At 36.1% G+C, this 20,218-nt stretch overlaps 1 protein-coding gene across 3 annotated transcripts; it reads right to left on the bottom strand.

The window, feature by feature from the left end:
• Window positions 1-810: 810 nt before the first annotated feature.
• On the bottom strand, window positions 811-20,008 carry LOC140170085 (palmitoyl-protein thioesterase ABHD10, mitochondrial-like). 3 transcript variants are annotated; one of them, XM_072193402.1, is made up of 6 exons: window positions 19,905-20,008; window positions 11,936-12,236; window positions 9,051-9,174; window positions 7,993-8,139; window positions 2,663-2,908; window positions 811-2,303 (listed from the first exon to the last, which is right to left on the bottom strand). In XM_072193402.1, the coding sequence occupies exons 2-6, from the start codon at window positions 12,211-12,213 to the stop codon at window positions 2,265-2,267; spliced, it is 834 nt and encodes a 277-aa protein (XP_072049503.1). In that variant the 5' UTR covers window positions 12,214-12,236; window positions 19,905-20,008; the 3' UTR covers window positions 811-2,264. The 3 variants fall into 3 exon arrangements, with proteins under 3 accessions (XP_072049503.1, XP_072049501.1, XP_072049502.1); XM_072193400.1 differs by lacking the exon at window positions 811-2,303 and having other exon boundaries at window positions 2,603-2,908; XM_072193401.1 differs by lacking the exon at window positions 811-2,303 and having other exon boundaries at window positions 2,603-2,908; window positions 19,879-20,002.
• Between the last annotated feature and the right edge of the window lie 210 nt (window positions 20,009-20,218).

Here is a 20,218-nt window from a genome sequence, read left to right as displayed (position 1 = left end):
CCATCCTAACCATGGTGTATTTAAAATGTTTAATGAACACAATTTCACACATTAGGCTGATTTTCTTAAATGTTGGTCAAGTAATGTTTTTAAAAACAATAAATGTGCATAGCCTGTGCGTATCTCTCCCTCCTATCACTCGCTCTCTCTCTCGCCCCCCCCTCCGATTTATCACACAGTGGTAAATTTGTGACATTTAAATACATAACATTAAATTTACGAGTAATGTCTGTTTTTAGCTGAATATAAAATATTAACACCTTCTCTAAATTAATTATACCACATGTACATATGCTCAATAAACATGGCACATAAATAATTTAGGCCTGTATTTGTGTGTACAAAACGCTATGTTAAATCTATACTAACAGAACGCTATCAAAATATTCATTGATTTCCTCCACATTTTGTGGGATGATAGCAAATTATATGTCTAACATGTGTGCCAAATTGCATTAAAATCGATGGCGTAACTGCAGAGTTATTGTCCAAAAACTAAAATCAGATGATTTTGCTAAGCAATTTTGTAGACAATCCCGGAAAAAATGTGTTCGAACACCCACTGTAATTCCCATGTTCATCTTAGTATAGTGCACACGCTATATGAGTCACTGGAAACTAAGATTTATAATAGAGTTCTCTCAATGTTCATCTTAAGCATATCCCTCCCTTTCCCCACCAATCAATGTTGGGAGAAGATATGTGAAGATGAGCATATTGGGTATGCCAACATTGTACGGGGGTAGAAGGGGGACTATTTCCAATAAGGCCTTTAAAGTGTTCGAACAATATTTTCTGAGATTGTGGCACTGAATAACCAAATTACAATTTGATCAAAATTGTATATCAAAACTTTCAAGAGTTAATATGTAACAGTTCAGGTAATCATTCTACACTGACAGATCTCTGTTTCCCTTTAATTAATCACAGGATTGCTACAAATTTATAGCCAGATTTGGTGGTCAAATAGTCACCCGATATTTCTCTTAACTATTGGTTTCTATGGGATAGGAAAGTACCGGATGTCTTGGGAGCCACTGTTGAAAAGTTGCCCAATTTTTATCGTAACTAAATGTATTCTTTGGTATAGGATATGTGACCTGCTACCACGAAATCAGCGTAAAGTCGCCACAAATTTATGCTCATTTTGTTGAGTTGGTAGTTTCGAGATATTTGGTCTGACTAAGTTGATGTTCTTTGTTTGCCGCACATGTACAAGCCAGTAGTATTATCCTTCATGAATGGCCCATTGTGCCCCCATTCACAACAGACATACTTAGTGGCTTTAACAGGTGAGCGAACACCAACGCAGTAGCCAGGGCGTTTTGAGTGACTAACACCTTACGAGTTTACACAGATTTTGTGGTAGCAGGTCACAAATATGGTCCAAAGTGGCAGGGAAAATTTCTAAAGTCACCCAATTGGGCTACCAAAATCACAGAGTTGGCAACCCTGATTAAATTCATATCCCTGTATGAACTTAATATGAACCCTCACAAGAGATTGTAAACATATACATCCTCAGTGCATAGAATATGATACCTACGCAGCAACATTTTATTTTAAAGATGGCCATCTTTCAAGACAATCAATTAATTATCTTTAAAGTATATATCGTATATCACATAAATCTGATACACTTTGGTGCACTGAAGCAATTAAGCAAATTAAGCTTATCATTATCATCATCCTATCCACAGACAAACACGTTTTCCTTTAATATTGTGTTAAAGGAAGGTGGCCTGATATATTTTGAAAAATCAAATTCTTTAAAACTTACCTATAACATAAATGCATGTTGTCCCTTTCAAACATTCATTCAAAAATAACATGTAAATGTTCCTTGTAAATGTGACTACATGTAGTTCCTTATGGAATTACTGACATTTATACAGTGTGATACTGGTAGTCTACAGTGTTTTTATTAAAGATAATCATCATGATCATGTAATAAATTGATATCAAATGAGAGATCCTATTTTTCTTACTAACATATTGAAATTAGGAGTTCCAAACTGGTGCATTTCCGAAGATATCATCAAAAAACTGTTGAACTAGTCTCAAACGTGGTATACAACAGTCAAGACTGATTCAAGATAAGAAGGAACCGAGACCGTGTTCCTTAAGTTGCCACATAAAACCTGGCCTTCACCAACATCCGGCAAATCCTTTCGCTTCACATTAACATGACAGGTTAAAACAGATTTTTCCCGTTCCTCCAATTCTAGCTTTTCGTCGTCCTCGCAACCTTTGGGACCTTACAGTCACAGCCAAATTACGCTCCTTACGCAACAATGAAAACCCTGGTATAAAAATATAAATTTATACATATATATATATCTTTAAAATCCACTTTACATCTTGTGTTCTACATCTGCTGGTCCTAAGGACTGTTAATCGTAAGGGTTGCTAGTCCTAAGGGTTGCTAGTCCATAAGTTCCAGTATCCTCCCGGGAGTATCCTATACCCCTAAACCCCAAAGTTTTTTTTTTACTATTGCCCCATTTTCATTTTTCCGACTAGTGTATGTTTCTTTCAGACTTTAATAACCCTTATTATACCTTAAGACTAGCAGTTAGTCCCAGTATTTTAATGTACATCAGTACATGTATTGTCATAATTTTGAATTTGAAAGTGACAACAAATTCCCTAAACACTGTACCAGTAATGCCAAATCATCCCTCTTTGACATCCTGTGCTGTCCTTCTTTCCTCAGCACTACATCCACATGTTTACTCTGCAGTCTCTTTGACAGATCAACTGATGTCATATATGAAATAGTGTCATCTTGCATCCCGTGTATGAGACAAACTGGCTGAGTCACTGGTATAGAATCACTCATAAGGCAACGCTGGTATTTCTTGTCCCAAAAGTCTTTCGGGGTTACATATTCATTTGTGGTAGATGCCTGCAAATTAAAGATAGCAACAATAGTAAAAAAGATTTGTATATTTATATTAAGAGATGAAGATATGATGCACAATTTCCAATTTTACATCATTTATTTCAGCATGCTCTTGTAATATGGGATCCCATACCCTAAATTTGAATCTATGACTGACAACATTAATATAAGGGGTGGCATTGCAAGAGTCATTGCATTCCGGAGTCTACTGTATCTTTTCTGTGTCATACATGTATCTGAAAATAGTTCCAAGGTCAATTTTTACAGATAGACTTGGATAAAAAATAGGAAACACTGCATGTTATTATGTTCTAATGCAAGAACTTGTATCTACATTCATGTAGACATAAGACAGTAGATTACTGTTTTAATATAGCTAGCAGGTACCACCCTGTTTAAAAAAAATATTTAATTGCCCTTTTATGATGCTGAAATACCCTAACTATTCAAAGAAAATTTTAGGGTCCCCCAGCATGGTCGTCGGTTCATCTAAGGCCGTCGATACATATAGGGTGTTGATGAAAAAAAAAGTTGGGGTCAATAATATACATTTTTGTGTGCACTGCCTAGGCAGGGTGAAGAAGCAAAGAGTAAATGTAGCCCAAATACTTCAAAACTTGGATGTGACCCATTCCTTTTTGCCAGTTGTTACCCGTTGACATTGTCATATTTAATGGCACTAGATATATTAATGTAAATTAAGAAAAATTTGGGAAAAAATTGCACCCCCCACACCTTTTAGATTCTTGAGAGCACTGGGTAAAAAAAAACTGGGTCAACATTTCACAACTTTCGTCAAAAAAAAAAATTCTGTTGCTAAATTTGCAAGTTGTGACCTCCACCCCCACCCACCCTGTTCCAAAAAACTGCCCACACAACTGTCAGGACCCCAATAGATTGGTCTGATCCAATGGTGTACAAGTTTTGATGTAATATCAGTTTACTAATTGTATCATATTCAGCAGGATGAAAGGCACAATTAAGCAGATTAAATGGTTATTTGGCACTACTGTCTGATACATGAACCTCACAATGATTGATAAGCACAACCATCTCCCACTTTAACAGTAAATGGAGAACTCCCAGGGGGTGCCTGACCATCTCAACATGTTATTCTGTAGGCGTGGGTCAAGTAGCTGGTTGTACTAAGGAAGGCAATTAATTTTTGGTCATTTTGCTTAGCATATGTTTCTCATGGGACACTGTACTGTGGCATGGCCTACATGTATATCAATTTCGGTGTGCTTTGATAGAAGATATCAGATTTTCAGTTCACAATTTATGCCCTCATTTCTTTAAAGGAAGTCTCCGGCAATCACAACATTATGCCTTATATGATAGAAAAATAATTGAATACCTGAGTGGAAGAAGGGCCCAACTCCATCAAATCTGTTTTTGAGATATTAAGAAAAAATTAATATTAGGAAAAGTTTTATAGACAGAATGCGTCTTCAACCTTTAATACATGAACATACAATATTACATACATTCAAAATTATATATGATGTTTCCATAGCAACGGTACATGTCTTAATACGAGTTGGAGTTGGGCCCTTCTTCCACTAATATACTGAAAGTGCCAGTTCCGTAAGCAAATGTGTTATAAATAGCTACAGAAATTTGGTAATATCCATTAATTGCACAAGTAGAAGCATGTAAATAATAGCAAGAAAGTTTATTGTAGTGAAAAGCAGATTTCATGGATGAACAAAATTCCTCTTTAATCCAATATTGTGAAAGAAGGGCCCAACTACATGGAGTTGGGCCTTTCTTCCATGAAAACCATGATAAAGTGTACGTCGAAGACCATTTAGAGAGTGAATTTTGGCTCATCTTTCACACACAAGGAAGAACAGTCTGCTGGCAATAAAATGCTGGGTCTAACTCATTTTGGTAAAAAATTGGAGTTGGGCCCTTCTTCCACTCAGGTATTCAATTATCAAGCATACATCACATGGCTTTATTTTAAACAAACTCATATTGACCTTAAAAACAAATAAAACCATCATACTTTCTCTCACACAACAAAAAATCACTGCATATGAGAGCACATCGGACATATCGGATTGCATTCTGAATAAAGAATATCCTTCTGATATCAAATAATTTAGATTTTTTGAAATTTGCAATATAATACACATTTTATTATTTTTGATATTTTTTTATGATTCAGATTTTATTTTCCATGACATAATCAATATACAGTTCATTAAATTTATCAATAAGATGGAAGGATGGCCATAACAGAGCAAAGCTCGAAGGAACTATGACCACCCCTTTGGATAAATAAATAAATAATTACAATACAATAGATGGTGCAAAGACAGAGACACCAGAGATGTGAGGACAAGACATGACAAGACAGGTGAGACAGACATATATGCTGGCACTCAAGGCATATGATAAAAGGTTTAAAGGAACCCGGCTCCCGGACCATCAAGCAAGGCAGAAAAAGTGGCCAAAAACAGAAGCAACAAGCTGAAAACCGGTTGGCTGAACGGTGTGAAATGCTCTGATCGAAAACAATTTAGGAGGTCCGGAAGAGTAGTCTACAAAATGTATATGAATATATAACTACATAGGAAAATATAACTTGAGATAAGTTTGGTAGCCTAATGATAATTTGACAGTAAATTTTGTTTATACATAGATTTAAATATTTTAATAGAAACTGAGTTACGAATAGAGGCTGGTATATCATTCCATAAAATAGGACCCTGCCTTCTGATTGTATTTCTTGCAAGATCAAAGACAAAATTATGAGGACGATACGAATCAGCAGACCTGGTCCCATAATTATGGAGTGAATTGACTGTGACAAAATAATCAGCAAAGTTAACCAGCAATAAATTATTCTTATACTTATACATAAAAACAGCTTTGGATGATTTATGAATGTCATAAACAGTGAGTGAATTAAACCTGGCAAATAAAGGAGGCGAGTGTTCAAGAAATTAGAATTTGTACATAATCGCATAATATGCTTTTGTTTACGATAAATTGAATCTAAAACGCAATTATTAAGATCAGCCCAAATTAAATTACAATATTGAATATGTGGAAGAACTAAGGTTTTATATAAAGAAATTAAAATATTTACATGTAAAAAGTGCTTTAATCTGAAAAGGAATATTTAGAAACAAGATTTGCCACATGACGAGTGTGTTGGTTCCATGTCAAACATTCATCCATAGTAAGACCAAGAAATTTTGTACTGGCAACTCGTAAAATAATATTATTGTCAATGACGATCTGTAGGTATAAGTACGATTACTATACCTGTTTTTAAAAATCATATAATTACTTTTATTTACATTAAGAGATAATTTATTAAGCCTTTGAACCAGGAGGAAATATTTGCAAGATCAAAATTAACATTATCAATAAGATGCTTCAAATCATTATGAGAGAACAAAATATTAGTATCATCGGCAAATAAGATGAAATCAGAGTTTTTCCCAGTGTAAACCAAATCATTAATATATAAAATAAACAGTAGAGGCCCAATGATTGAGCCTTGGGGAACTCCACAACAAGTATTTAAACGAGATGAATTGTGATAATTAAAAGAAACAAATTGCGATCTATTTGTGAGATAATTTCTGAACCACTCGAAGGCTACACCACGAATACCATAATGAGCAAGCTTGGATAGGAGTATATCATGGTTTATGGTATCGAAAGCCTTCAAGAGGTCCAGGAATATCCCCAAAGTATGATTTTTTTTATCAAGCTCTGAAACGATTGAAGTATTGCCATTTCAGAGGAAAAATTAGGACGAAAACCAAATTGATTTTTATGAAGTAATTGGAAGCGAGAAAAATAATTATAAAGTCTTTTGTGAATTATACGTTCCAGAATTTTAGAGAAAACAGGGAGGACCGAGATTGGTCTGTAATTGCTAAACGAATCATTCTCACCACTTTTAAAAGTCATATCCGGCACTACACCACTAATTAATGATATTTAACAGTCCTCGAAGTAAACTTTGTAAATCTAATGATAAGCACGTAAAGTGTATGTAGCTGGGATGAATAGCAGATGATCAATTGAAATTTTGGACCTTTCGTATTGAAGATATGGATTTTTTCCCCCAAAACACCAAAAAAAAAGATCTTTTGGAAAAAAAGTATATCTTCAATATGAAAGGTCAAAATTTGCAATTGATCGTCAGCTTTTCATCCCAGCTACATACACTTTAAGTACATATTATTAAATTGATATCAGAAGGACATTCGTCATATTCATAATTCAATTCGATATGTCTGATGTGCTCTCATGTCCCACAAAAAATACTGTCGAAATGTTCATACCATAGCCCTTAAGGGATGTAAAAAAAATCATGGTTAATCATTCGGAAGATAATTTGGACAAAAAAGCTGGGCTGGCACCTTTGTTTTAGTCGGTTGGGTTACAGCAAACAAACCTTCTTTATGCTTTAGCTACATATTTAATCCTGATGGGATTATGATCAACAAATATGCCACAGATGGTAGGAGGCCCTCATCATTTTACTAAAAGGCAGCAACATGGGATAGTCTAACGCCTATTCAAAAAAAAAAAAAAAAAAAATTAAATGTGCAACCAAAAATGGCTGGTTGCTACCCTAATCATGGTTTGATGCAACTGTTATTTGTTAATCATCCAACAAGCAGATATTTAGGTTTCAACTTTGTTTCAAATAATTTGATGTTCTTGCAGGTGAGATGAAATCCCCCCCCCCAAAATTTTTTTTTGGTGCCACAACAATGTGCTGAATGATACCTTTACTACACATGTGTTACACCATGGGTATTAACATAAATTTCTGTAAACCAAATTTTCGTAAGTCTGGCAGAAAATGATTAATTAACCATTTTGGTTGCACCATTCTTTTGGGATACACTGTATAGAGCTAAGATACAGGGCATAATTTAGTGTTGGCCATTTGTATAGCAAAAACTGACATTGATGAAAATTTGTATAGCTGTTGTATTCTTTTGTATGCAAATGAAAATACAATTGCATAGCATTTTGCCAAAATTGAGTAGTAAACTGCTATGCGATACCAACTAAATTATGCCCTGCTGGGGTATAAGATTACTCACTTGTGTTGACACATTGTCTTCTGTATATGTTAACGGTTTATCAAAAGTCACTGCAGTGGATACACCCAATAGAGCTTGGACACGTGTTGGATTCTCTATGGCCAGGAGTAGCATGATGGCACCGCCCATGCTGGATCCTACAAGAATCTATAAGGGAAACAAATTAAATGATGACAACAGTTTAGGTAGGGGCAAAAGTTTCAGTATTTCATGAAAGAATAATGATTATACATGTAGTCATTTGATTTTGAAAACCAGTTTTACTGCATAAAGAAATACCGACCCGAACTTTGGAAATGTCAGAAAAAGGCAATTTGTGTTTCTAAATCAAATTTGACATCCTGACACATTTTAAAAATGTTTCCCCAGACTTCTTAACTATTTTAAAACATAAAATTAACGGGAATACTTAAGGAACTGTCAGTATTAACTAATAAGTCCATAATGGAGATTTTTCAAAGAAATGCATGAACAGGTTGACATGTTCTTGGTAGTTGTTGTTCGCTGGTTTTGATATGCTGCTTTTTGTCCTTGTTTTTGAGTGTTGTTGTTTTGTTGTTTGTGTGTATCCTTGTTGTTTTGCTATTGTATATGTATAAAAAATCAGCCATTTTTTATTGTGTGAAATTGAAAATCTGAATAAACCATAGGCTGTAACACCATGGCTGTCAACAAAAAATGTTTGTTTGTCCTCCACCTTTTTTTTCTGCAGTGAAGGGTTGGTTGGCTAGATTTGCTTTCTTGCTATATTTGATATTTGCATTTAGCCAAAATATTTAAGTATGGTCAATGGTGTGAATTTGGATAATTGAACAGTAACACTGTATCACTTTCGTGTATTGGCATTATTCTGGTTTACCCTGCACACCCGATGTGTTAGATTAGAGTTAGGGTAGTGCATGGTTCAATTAATTTCAGTGTAATTAGCACCATTTCAGTGGGTTTAATTAATGGCCACACGCTTTCAACAGTAAATTGTTCAGCACAAGTGGCCAATGGTCATACTGTGAATACTTTAATAGCAAAATAACATTCCACACTGTTGGTGGGTCATTCACCTGAGGTCCAGATGTAAGTTGATCCAGTACAGCTTGAGCATCCATTTTCCAAACATCAAAAGCCCTAGTTCCAGCTGCAAGTTCAGGGTCTCCAATTGATTCTCCACATCCTTGGTAGTCAAATCTAGGAAAAAAGATGCAAACAAAAGAAAGATTAAGCTACAGAGAAAACCAGTGCATTATTCCTACCTGTGATGGCATTATTTCCAGAGGAGGGACAATAGGATATGGTGGGGCATTAACCACTCTCAAACTTAAGCTGCCCCACCTGGTTGCTTCCCCTAGTAATGAACCAAAAGCCTATTGTAGGCGCGCAGACACTGCAAAATTTTCAGAACAAAATTGTCGGAGCCACTGATTGCTAGTACACATCTAATATGTGACACAATCTGGTCCATGGGCAAATTTGAAACTGAGATAAAGGTCAAAATATGGAGCAAAAAACAATCAAATACATAAGAAACTTTAGAACCAAGTAAGCTAGACCTTTGGTGTTTTCAGTAAATGATAGCCTATTGTATGTATAATGTAATAATTACAGTAACTCAATTTTTAAAAATGCCTCCTTTGGCCCCCATGGATTAGATCATGTCACATATTAACTTTCTTTTATGGAGTAACACTTTTCAATATGTTTTATTTGTTAAAAATGTCTCTAGTTGTTTTCTTGTTTTTTATTAAAAACAGATCGAGGCTCAGACTATAGCACTACTTCAAGCCAGTGGCAGAGGAAGGAAGGGGGCTTTATCAGAGTGCCCCAAGTCAGAACAACAAAAGCATCAAATACTCTACTCTGGATGCAAAAAATGGGCTATTTCATGTTAAGCGTGCACTTTTCAAAATGGTGCTTCAGCATTTCTGGTTGCCTGAATTTGGAACATTATATATTGTGGGTGATTTCATTAGGTGGGTGTTATGGAGGAGAAGCTACAGGAGCATTTTTATTAAATTCTGACAACTTTTTATACCAGATTTTTGCATTTACATGCATTTTTAACACATTTCTGGAGTCCCACTTCATATTTTGAATGTCTTGTGAATGATTTCTTAGGAATATAAATAAGCCTCCTTGGTAGCTATTGCTTTGGTAACAAAGTATGATTCATACAAAATACAATGCAATTTATTTGGCACAAATTGGTCCAGTTTTGCAAAAATTATTACCATTTTTGTAACTATGTAGATTCTGTGTTAAACAAAAAAGTGATGTCCTCTCCAAAACAAGTACTATCAAAATTGAAACTAAATTGGTAGTTCCTGCCAAAACTTGCATCTGTAGAACCTTCAAGGTGTTACGCAATCATAAAACAGGACAATTAGTTCTGAGGATATTTGTATCAAATATCACAACCTGCCAGTTTTGGTGTCTTGATTTCGCGTTAAAAGTGTGTCCTCTCCAGAACAGGGGTAAATGGCAATTGACACAAAACCAGGGGTAAATGTTTGACTTTCTTTTTACAAAATTAACCTTCTCCTTCCCTCTTACAAGACAAGGCATTAGTTTTTAATCACAATACTTCAAGTAGCCAATATATGATGATATCATGTTGTTAAACAGAATGTCCTCTCCAGAACAACCAAAAACTGTGGTCCTTAACAGCTCACAAAAAGCATGTACTTTTATTTCAAGTGAATGTTTCATCTAGATATTGACAACACATCTTAAGTGAACATTTGTAGTCAGAAACATCTATTTTCAAGATATGTTTTGATGATGAAAGTGTGCATTTCATGCCTCACCAAATAGCTGTGACCTGTGTCTGGATTTACAGGAGCCTACATTAAAAATAAAATATAAGAGCTGGTATGCTTTTTAGCAGTATTTGTGTGTAATAACATCTGATGAAAACTTTTAGACTGATGAAGATAAGTTTGCTGCTTGAATATCAGTGAAAAAAGTGCAAAACTGATTGTTAAACAAAATGTCCTCTCCAGACACCCATACGTTGGAAAGCTCAGAAAACACAAGTTCTACTGAAAAATATGGGCATTTGACAATATTTAATTAAAACACATCAGAACTAATATTTATGATAAGAAAAATGATACACAAGAGGATATACTGTTATAATAAAGTAAGAGTTTCATGTTTTTTCAACAATCGTTTAACTTGCTTCTGGATTTACAGAAGCCCACACTTTAATTTTTAAACACAAAATGTCATGTAGAATGATTAAAAAATGTGTATTATCATCTGATGAACAATGTAAACAAATGCAAATAATTTTGACCCATACATTATTTGAACTACATAGCACTGAAGTGGTTAATGTTATTTTGTTAAACAAAATGTCCTCTCCAGACGCCATGCATTTTCCCATTGAAGCTTTAGTGATGAATTTAACAATGTTATTGATGATCCCACGCTCTGATATTTTGGAATTGAATTTTGTACATCATGAAGTTCTAAAAATCATCAACTTTTTATGAATTTAAGGACTTCTAATTTTGACCCTCTGTGGGACTGTAAGTGTACACTTAACGTGAAATAGCCCAAATACCAAATGTGATGCTTTTATATCAAAGTAGATCCCGGGGGGATGGGGGTGGGATAACCCCCAATATTTTGCCAGGTGGGATGGTCCATACAATCACCCCCCCCCCCCCATGTTGACACCTGTTAAGTGGGTTTAATTAATTAACCTCATATTTGGCCATTTTAGCCCCCGAGATGCAAATTTATTCCACTTATAGCCTCACAATGGCAAACATTTTTGTGCGCTTCACGCGCATTTGTACCATAAAATTATTCTGTCGCCAAAAGGGGCTGGATTCACTATATTTCAAAAAAAAATTCCAACCCAATCCCCCCCAATGTCAAAAAGAAATCTACGCCACTGGTAAAATTGCACACAAACAAAATTGTGCATGTCTATTTCACGTACCTCACATATGAATGTCCATGATGCTGACTATACCTCTCCACAGCCAATGCTTTTCCTCCATTCATGTTAGACATAAATCCAGGCAAGAAGATAACACCAGGACTTTTCAATCCCTCTGTTTTTCTATAGGAGATTTTATGCCCTCCAGGTCTATCTAAATACTGCAACTGCCCTGCACCTGACATGGTGAAAGTTGTTCTTGTTTTCAATTGGACTGCAACTGCTACACTTCTGGGAAGAAGTTGATAGGTACTGGCCATCCACTTTTGAATCAGCATTGCAAGTTCAAATCAGAAGAGCTCTGGAAAAAAAGTCACAAAAACAAAATAAATATTACAATTGATTTTTCACTATAGAAAAAATATTAAATTTGTGTCCACCGTGGAACATTTAGCTACGCTTGTTACTCTGCGACTAATCATCCTAGTAATACACAAGCGTACAACGCTACTCTGCGCATCCATATATGCGAGGTTATCTGCGTACAACAGCTTACTACGCACACCAAGCAAAGAGAGTATGTTCCACGATGTACACAAATTAAATATTTTTTCTATCTAGTACATGTGTATGGACCGCCTGTAAATCTCATGAATCTGGACTAATTATAATTTATATTCATATTGTTTGGCCAATACTCTACACACAAGGCGGTAAAGGAAGCACCTCCTTGCACTTGTTCTCGTTGGATTAAGAGGGATTATAATCTCCTTATTCGATCCTGACGATGTCGCACCTCCTCATCCTACTTCCACATGACTTCAGTCATGCAGTTTAAGTTCGGTGTGTGTGTGTGTGTATGCACTGACGATCATGGTGCTATGAGTATGACATATTGAGCATCAATGTTACACACCGACATCGCCCGGTTAATAATTACATACAACCAGAGACACTGAAATGAATACACGGGATCGATGCACGTAAATGTGCTATGCACGATTGATATTCAGACGATAAATCTTTGGATACCAGGGTGGAAAATGATGAATATCTCCCGTAAATGATTTAGTATAAGGCCATGCGTTTTGAGTTGGAGGATTTTTGCCGGACATTGCATATTTTTGGGAAATCGCACCATTTTTTGTTTTGAATAAATTATTTCAATACCTGTACATGCTACTATAGGCAAAGTATACATATTCTGAAAGGAAATTTCATGAGGAATCCACAAATGCAGTTATTTCTGATGTAGGGGCAGTACTAAGCAATATATATTAAGTTATAAAGGGAAAAATAAAAAAATAAATAACCAAAGATCAAGTGGTCCTATTTTTAAAATGACTTACCCTACATCAAAACAGACTCCATTTTTGCATTCCCCACATCAAAAGCTTTCAGAAAATATATAGTTTTACTATGCTACCTGTTACGGTCCTCAAATTGCGCGCAAGGTAATTCAGTAATTTGAAATTTCTTGTCCATAATGTGAAGTTTGAAGTAAGTTGCACATGTATATGATATCACATCAGTCATCAACAGGAGTTAAAATATTAAGTTTGACTGCTTTGCAGAATTTCAGATCTATATGTTTGTAAGTCAATCCCAACATACAAAACATTTTCTTTTGGAATGACTACCTCCTGGGAAAGTTTCTGGTACAAAATTACTTTGTGGTAGAAAGATATACAGGTAGGCCTGCCGATACAAAGAATCGCAAAAACTGAGGTGAAGTCAGTGCTAATTTTACACATGCTCAACTGATGTACACTGAAGTTGACTTAAATACTAGTCCTTTGAAATTGTGAAGACCAAGGGGGTTAGGTGGTTGAGCCCTCAATGAGTTAGTTAACTCAATCCCCCAAAAGAAACTTTGACTCCCCTAAAACCAATCCTTCCCAAAGAAAATGTCACCCCCACAATAGTGTAAAATTGAAAATTGGCCTGGTAAACACGAATTTTCACCTTAATTTTGGTCTTAAATATAGTGTACACTTATTGACATCTGTTTGTGCAATAAGCACACCGGGCAATCACAGTCACACAGGGTAAGATGATGACCACCAGGAATTTGATTGTCTTTGCCCCCTCTGAAAAGTTACCTTGATGCGCCACTGAACATGTAAAATACGCAGCCCCCCCCCCCCCCAAAAAAAAAGGATTTTTAGCAAAACCATGTGCATGTAGATTAAGAAGGTTATGTTTGTATCTTAACTATTTAAATCTAACAGTGTAAATCAAATCAGAAATGCAATCCTGATAAGTTTTCGCAAACTTCACCAGAAAAGAGCAATATCCTGAGCCAGCATTTCCCGAGCAGGCATATCGTGAGCCGACTCCACCCTGGCTAATTAATTTAATTAAAACCCTAAAACTCAAAAGATTACACATTCAGGATACCTAATAGTATTCAGGCTTGTCATACTTAAGCAATTGTACTAATTTGGGGCAAAAAGGCACATCTGAAACAACATGTAAATAAGCTGGAGCAAACATTAACACAAAAGTGCATATTATGGGCCAGCATATTATGGGCCGACTCCACCCTGACATTTTTTTCGTTAAGCTGCTGTAACTTTTGAAATATATGTACTATGTTAAAATTTAAGGTACATGTACCAATTTGAAGCACTCACTAAGAGCTTTAATTTGGTATATAATTTGCCTATGTAGGTATCTACAGTAATTAAACAATTAAATATTTATGCAAAAAATTCTGCGCAAATGTCCAGGCTCCAGCCTATGAGACCCATAAAGAAACCAGATGTGGTTCCTTGCACTTGAATATATATTTTGAACAGATATGATAGTCGTTAGTTTGCGCTTTGAGAGAGTAGCTTGCATCTTGAGCTGAAAAAGTGACCAAAATTCAAGATTTTAAATAGCCCAGCGTAGACCCTCGTGGAGGTAGTTTCGGGCCAGACTGTATGTGGCTATCACGCACATACAGGATTATTCATCTATGCGTGAGATTTTACAAATTTTTCATCTTTTTGCGTGAGATTTACTACCTAGGCGTGAGATTATACTACCTTGGCGTGAGACCGTGAGAAAGTGACCCAATGCGTGAGACTCACGGCCAATGCGTGAGAGTTGACAGCCCTGAAATAATAATAATTAATAAGTCATAAGAAATAATAATGATGAGAAAAATTAATGGGCCTTTTTTATTTATTTAATTCCTTATTATTTATTTATTTATTTGATGATTCCTTAAAAGGCCATTTCGTGATCCACAGCATCATCCCCTAAAAAAAGTTGAGATTTTTAAATCTGGCTACACACAACAGCTCTCAAACGACGTCAACAGAGGTGTAATATTAACCCTTACACCCAAAAATACCAGAGAATACCACAATGAAAAATTCTGCGCATGCATGCATCCCAGGGTCTGCAATAACCCGTGTAGCTCCCGGTCCGCGATCGTGTGGTTGGCATGCGGGGGGTCAAAGGTTCGAATCCTGGGGGTGCCAAGTCAAAAATTCTCCTTCTTCTTTAATTTTCGGATCTTCTGTGACTTCCGATAGCAAAAAACCTGGGTCAGTGTTAGTTAAGATGTATTTTTCCAGATTAGAGCCTAGATGTTAACCCTTACACCCAAAAATACCACAGAATACCACGATGAAAAATTCTGCGCATGCATCCCAGGGTCGGCGATGACGCAATCACCCTAAAAAGGGTCAAATGCTCACGGAATTGCTGGCCGGGCAGCAATAACCCGTGTAGCTCCCGGTCCGCGATCGTGTGGTTGGCATGCGGGGGTCAAAGGTTCGAATCCCGGGGGTGCCAAGTCAAAAATTATTATTCTTGTTCACTTTTTCGGATCTTCTGTGACTTCCGATAGCAAAAAACCTGGGTCAGTGTTAGGGTTAGTTAAGATGTATTTTTCCAGATTAGAGCCTAGATGTTAACCCTTATTACACCCAAAAATACCACAGAATACCACAATGAAAAATTATGCGCATGCATGCATCCCAGGGTCTGCGATGACGCAATCACCCCAAGTGTCAAATGCTCACGGAATTGCTGCCTGGGCAGCAATAACCTGTGTCCCGGTCCGCGATCGTGTGGTTGGCATGCGGGGGGTCAAAGGTTCGAATCCCGGGGGTGCCAAGTCAAAAATTCTTCTTCTTCTTCACTTTTAACATAACAACGGCGCTTGATATAGCGCAATACCAAAAATATGAACATTGCGCTTTACAAATACAAAAATAACAACAGCAAAATACATTAGAAAATATACTTTTTAAGACCCTTTTTAAAAGATTCAACTGTGAGAGCAGTGCGAAGTGTAGGCGGTAACTGGTTCCAGAGGGTTGGACCAGACACACTAAATGAGCCATCACTAATTTTTCTCTTACTCCTGGGGATGACAAGGCGAGTAATATCAAGCTCAGAGCGAAGGCCCTTCCTAGGTGGAATGTAGGTAGCGATGTAGTCAGTGAGATATATCGGTGATAGTCCATTTAGCACTTTGAATATGTGAAGAATAATTTTAAATCAAATTCGTTTATCAACCAGTAACCAGTGAAGCGAGTTTAACAAAGGAGATGTAGAATGACGGCGCAGAACTTGGTAAACTATGCGAGCCGCCTGATTTTGTAGGCGCTGTAGACGAGCAAGATCTTTTACGTTGCATCCAAACAGGAGTGCATTGCCAGTTTAAATAAAATAAGTGCCCGCATAGCATTTGAGGAAGCATCATGATCTATGAATCTGCGTATCTTAGCCAAGTTCACCAATAAGAAATTAATTGATTTGACCATGGATGTGATTTGATTAGACATAGTCATAGCAGCGTCAAAAATGATACCCAGATTTTTAATGGTGGGAGATGGAACAATATCAGCGCAACCAATTTGTATTGTGATCTCAGACAATCTGTTGATGTTATATTTCGAAGCAGCATTAAAAATTAGAGTCATTCAGTTTTAGCATGTTGTTCAACAGCCAAACACGAAGCTCCTCGACACAAGATGTTATTTTGAAAATTGCGCACGCTTACATCCCCTGGTACCTTAGGATTGAAAACCATGTATATCTGAACATCATCAGCATAAATATGAAAATTTAGCCCATGACGACGAATTAGGAGCCGTTTTTTTATTTTTTGGAATGTTGACCAACTTCACCAAAAAAATATTTGAAATTTGGGCGAAAATCAGGCTTTTTTATGATTTTTTTGAAAATTCAGCATTTTATGACCATTTTGGTGCAAATTTCGAAGTTGGTGAAGTTCAAAAAATGGAAAAACGGCTCCTAGATATTTTAATCTAGTTTTTAAAAATTAATAAAAAAAAAATTTTGGCCCAAGAATTTTTTTGGTAGGATGCTAGTCCGAGGTGCTCTGACGATAACACTCCGATCGCCAGGCAATATGTTATTAGGCCAGTGGGACAACGCAACCGCTACGTGAACGAGCTAGTAGGATGCACAAAAAAGAAGTGGGCCAAAAAAACAGTATTTTGGGATTTGGGGCCAAAAATGAGCATTTTGGCCCAAATTTGACCTCACAGATGAACTTATCAAGTCTTTGCCATTCTACTAAAGTTAATTTTTTATTACTTCCGTGGTCCGGGTACGCGCTGGTGAATTGTGATCGCGTAGAAGTGACAAGGTCGCGTACTACAGCGCGCCGCGCCGACGACCAATGGGTCAACCAGCTTGTTGTCAAGTCCGTTGATCAGCCAATCAGCGTGATTGTTTATTTCTTCTGTCATGTCTGTGGGTACACTCGTCTACACTTAGCCCGAGGTACTCACACCTCCGTCACTACGATTTCCACTGGCCTTCTCCGCGTTGAGGAAGAAACAGGGCCATGATGTTTTGGGCTAGTCTACGCTTGGCGCACAGCTCGGACCACGGAAGTAATAAAGAATTAACTTTAAATATGTACACTGACATGCTGATGTATACTTTTATATACTACAAGGCGGTAAACGTAGCGTACGTCCTCTTGTTATCCAAGACAGATTATAAGAGATTAGACCCGTGCATGCTTGACAATCGATCTCTAAGCCCCTCTTGACTAACGACCCCGGGCTAACGACATACCCGTGCATCATAAATCGATTGATCACACCCACAGTTCGAAAGTTAAATATTGATTATGAACCTTGCCTTAACAGATGAGGCTGGGAGATGATGCGCTACATATTTTATTCGACCACAATTAACTGTACTAGAAAGTTAAAAAATCCAGTCCAAAAAATCAAAACCACAAAGGGGTATAAATATGAAAGAAAATATCCGAAATATGTCTCACCTTGTGAAACTTATAAAAACGAAACATTTTATGATACATATATACATTATTTGTATCAAAACACTACTTTCTTCAACGTGTCTAAGGAAACTATACATGTTTCCCAAAGAATAACATACATTTGTACACATTAAAGAAACAAAAATAAATAAATAGTTAAATAAATAAATAAATAAATTAACCAGGCTAATATATAAATTAATTATAATAAATAAATATTGAAAAATAACATGCACTTGCACAAATTTAAACAAATAAATAGGCCTAAATAAATAAAATAAATAAATAAATAGGCATAAATAACTAAACAAATAAATAAATAAATAAATAAATAAATGAAGTCTAAAATGAATAAATATAAATGAATTCAATTATAATAAAATATAAAATAAATAAATAAACAAGGTTAATATACTAAAACAAATAAACAAATGGATTATAATAAAAATAAATAAAGAGAGAGAGAGAAGAAAATAACATTTTAAAGCCTTAATGTACGATCTTTTTAAATTATTAGATTTTTCTTTTTTTCTTCTAAAATGATAATATGCAATTTATGAAAGTTCCCAAAACATATGGACGAAAAAAACATTGGGAATTTGCAAAGAAACAACATCATAAACTTCACCTCTATCACTCGAAACATCTCGCACTATTTGGATTAGGACAGCGAGTGCGACCTCAGAGTTAGTCTCCTACGCGGCCAGTTTGTTTACGCTCCCTCCACATGTGGAGGAAGCGTAGGGCCCTAACCAAGCTAGTTTTGTATGAGACTACAGTTTGCGATCGTGGCCGACATAAAGTCATAATCTAAAAAATTATGACTTTATGTCGGACCAACAGAAAATCGTCCCGTTTTACTACAAATAGGACGAATTTGACAGTTTGCTCATAGATTTATTTTAAGTGTAAGTATTATTACAAATATGCCAAAAAATTGGTTTTGAAAAAAATAAAGGTAAATTCTGAAAAAAGATCGTACATTATGACTTTAATACAATGTAATATGAACCCGGGCACATAACAATAGCATCAAATGCACATCAATACGGACAAGTACCAGCATAACAGTAACGGCGCGATATTAACGGTACCGGGTATATCACGTCCTCAACATGATCAATAGTAATAGAGGTCATCACGATCGATTGATCGGTGCACTTGATATTGGGTAAGCTGCTCCAGGAGTTCGTCGGTCAATATAATTTCTTATAATCTGTCTTGGAATGATAACAAGACTCAAGAGTCTTGGAGAGAGCGTGGCCTAGTGGTTAAGGCATAGGACTGTGAACCCAAGGGTCAAGGGTTTGAATCCCAGGTCCGGCTCTTTGTGTCCTTGAGCAAGACACTTCACTCTACTTGCTTAGTGCTTCGGAGGGCACTTTAAGCTGTCGGTCCCGTGTACATGCATATTTTCTCACATTAATGTAGTGTGCACGTTAAAGAACGTCACAGGCTATTCGAAAAAAGAGCAGGGGATCATCCCGGTCATGTTGACTGTACTTCAAAATACACTCATCTACTCTAGGTTCCAGAGTAAAAAATAAGTACAGCTTGCTTAACTTGTCTGTACGCAGTGCGATAATACTCATACATATGAGGGAGGCACTTTATAAGGAAGAAGAAGAAGAGGATATACCGTACTACGTTTACTGCCTTGTTATAAGTTTAAGTTTAGACCAACAATTTAACAGTTATGAGGCCCGAAAGTTTCCATAATTCCAGGGTTCAGACCAACCTTAACTAGCTACAAAAATAGCTTACTCGGAGTAACATTATCTACATGCATGGCATTTAAATTGATGTGTTTGTAATTCTCCGAAGTACAAAAATATATATATTTTTGCTTGACAGGGCGCTGACATTTTGTATCCCATAATTCATTTATTTCACCTCGATCATTGTTAGGAAAAAAATACAATTTATGTTTAGAAACAGTATTATTTGTTGGAACCTTAGTCATCATTAATTTTGATAAGTAAAATTTTTATAGTGTTAAAATAATTTGCAAAGACATTCTGTTCAATTAAAATTTTGTTATGAGCTTTTATTCTAAAGTAAATATTTCATATCCTGTT

This window comes from Amphiura filiformis, chromosome 14 (genome assembly GCF_039555335.1).
Source record: "Amphiura filiformis chromosome 14, Afil_fr2py, whole genome shotgun sequence".
NCBI classification, from domain to species: Eukaryota; Metazoa; Echinodermata; class Ophiuroidea; order Amphilepidida; family Amphiuridae; genus Amphiura; species Amphiura filiformis.
This window is presented reverse-complemented; position numbering and strand designations above follow the sequence as displayed.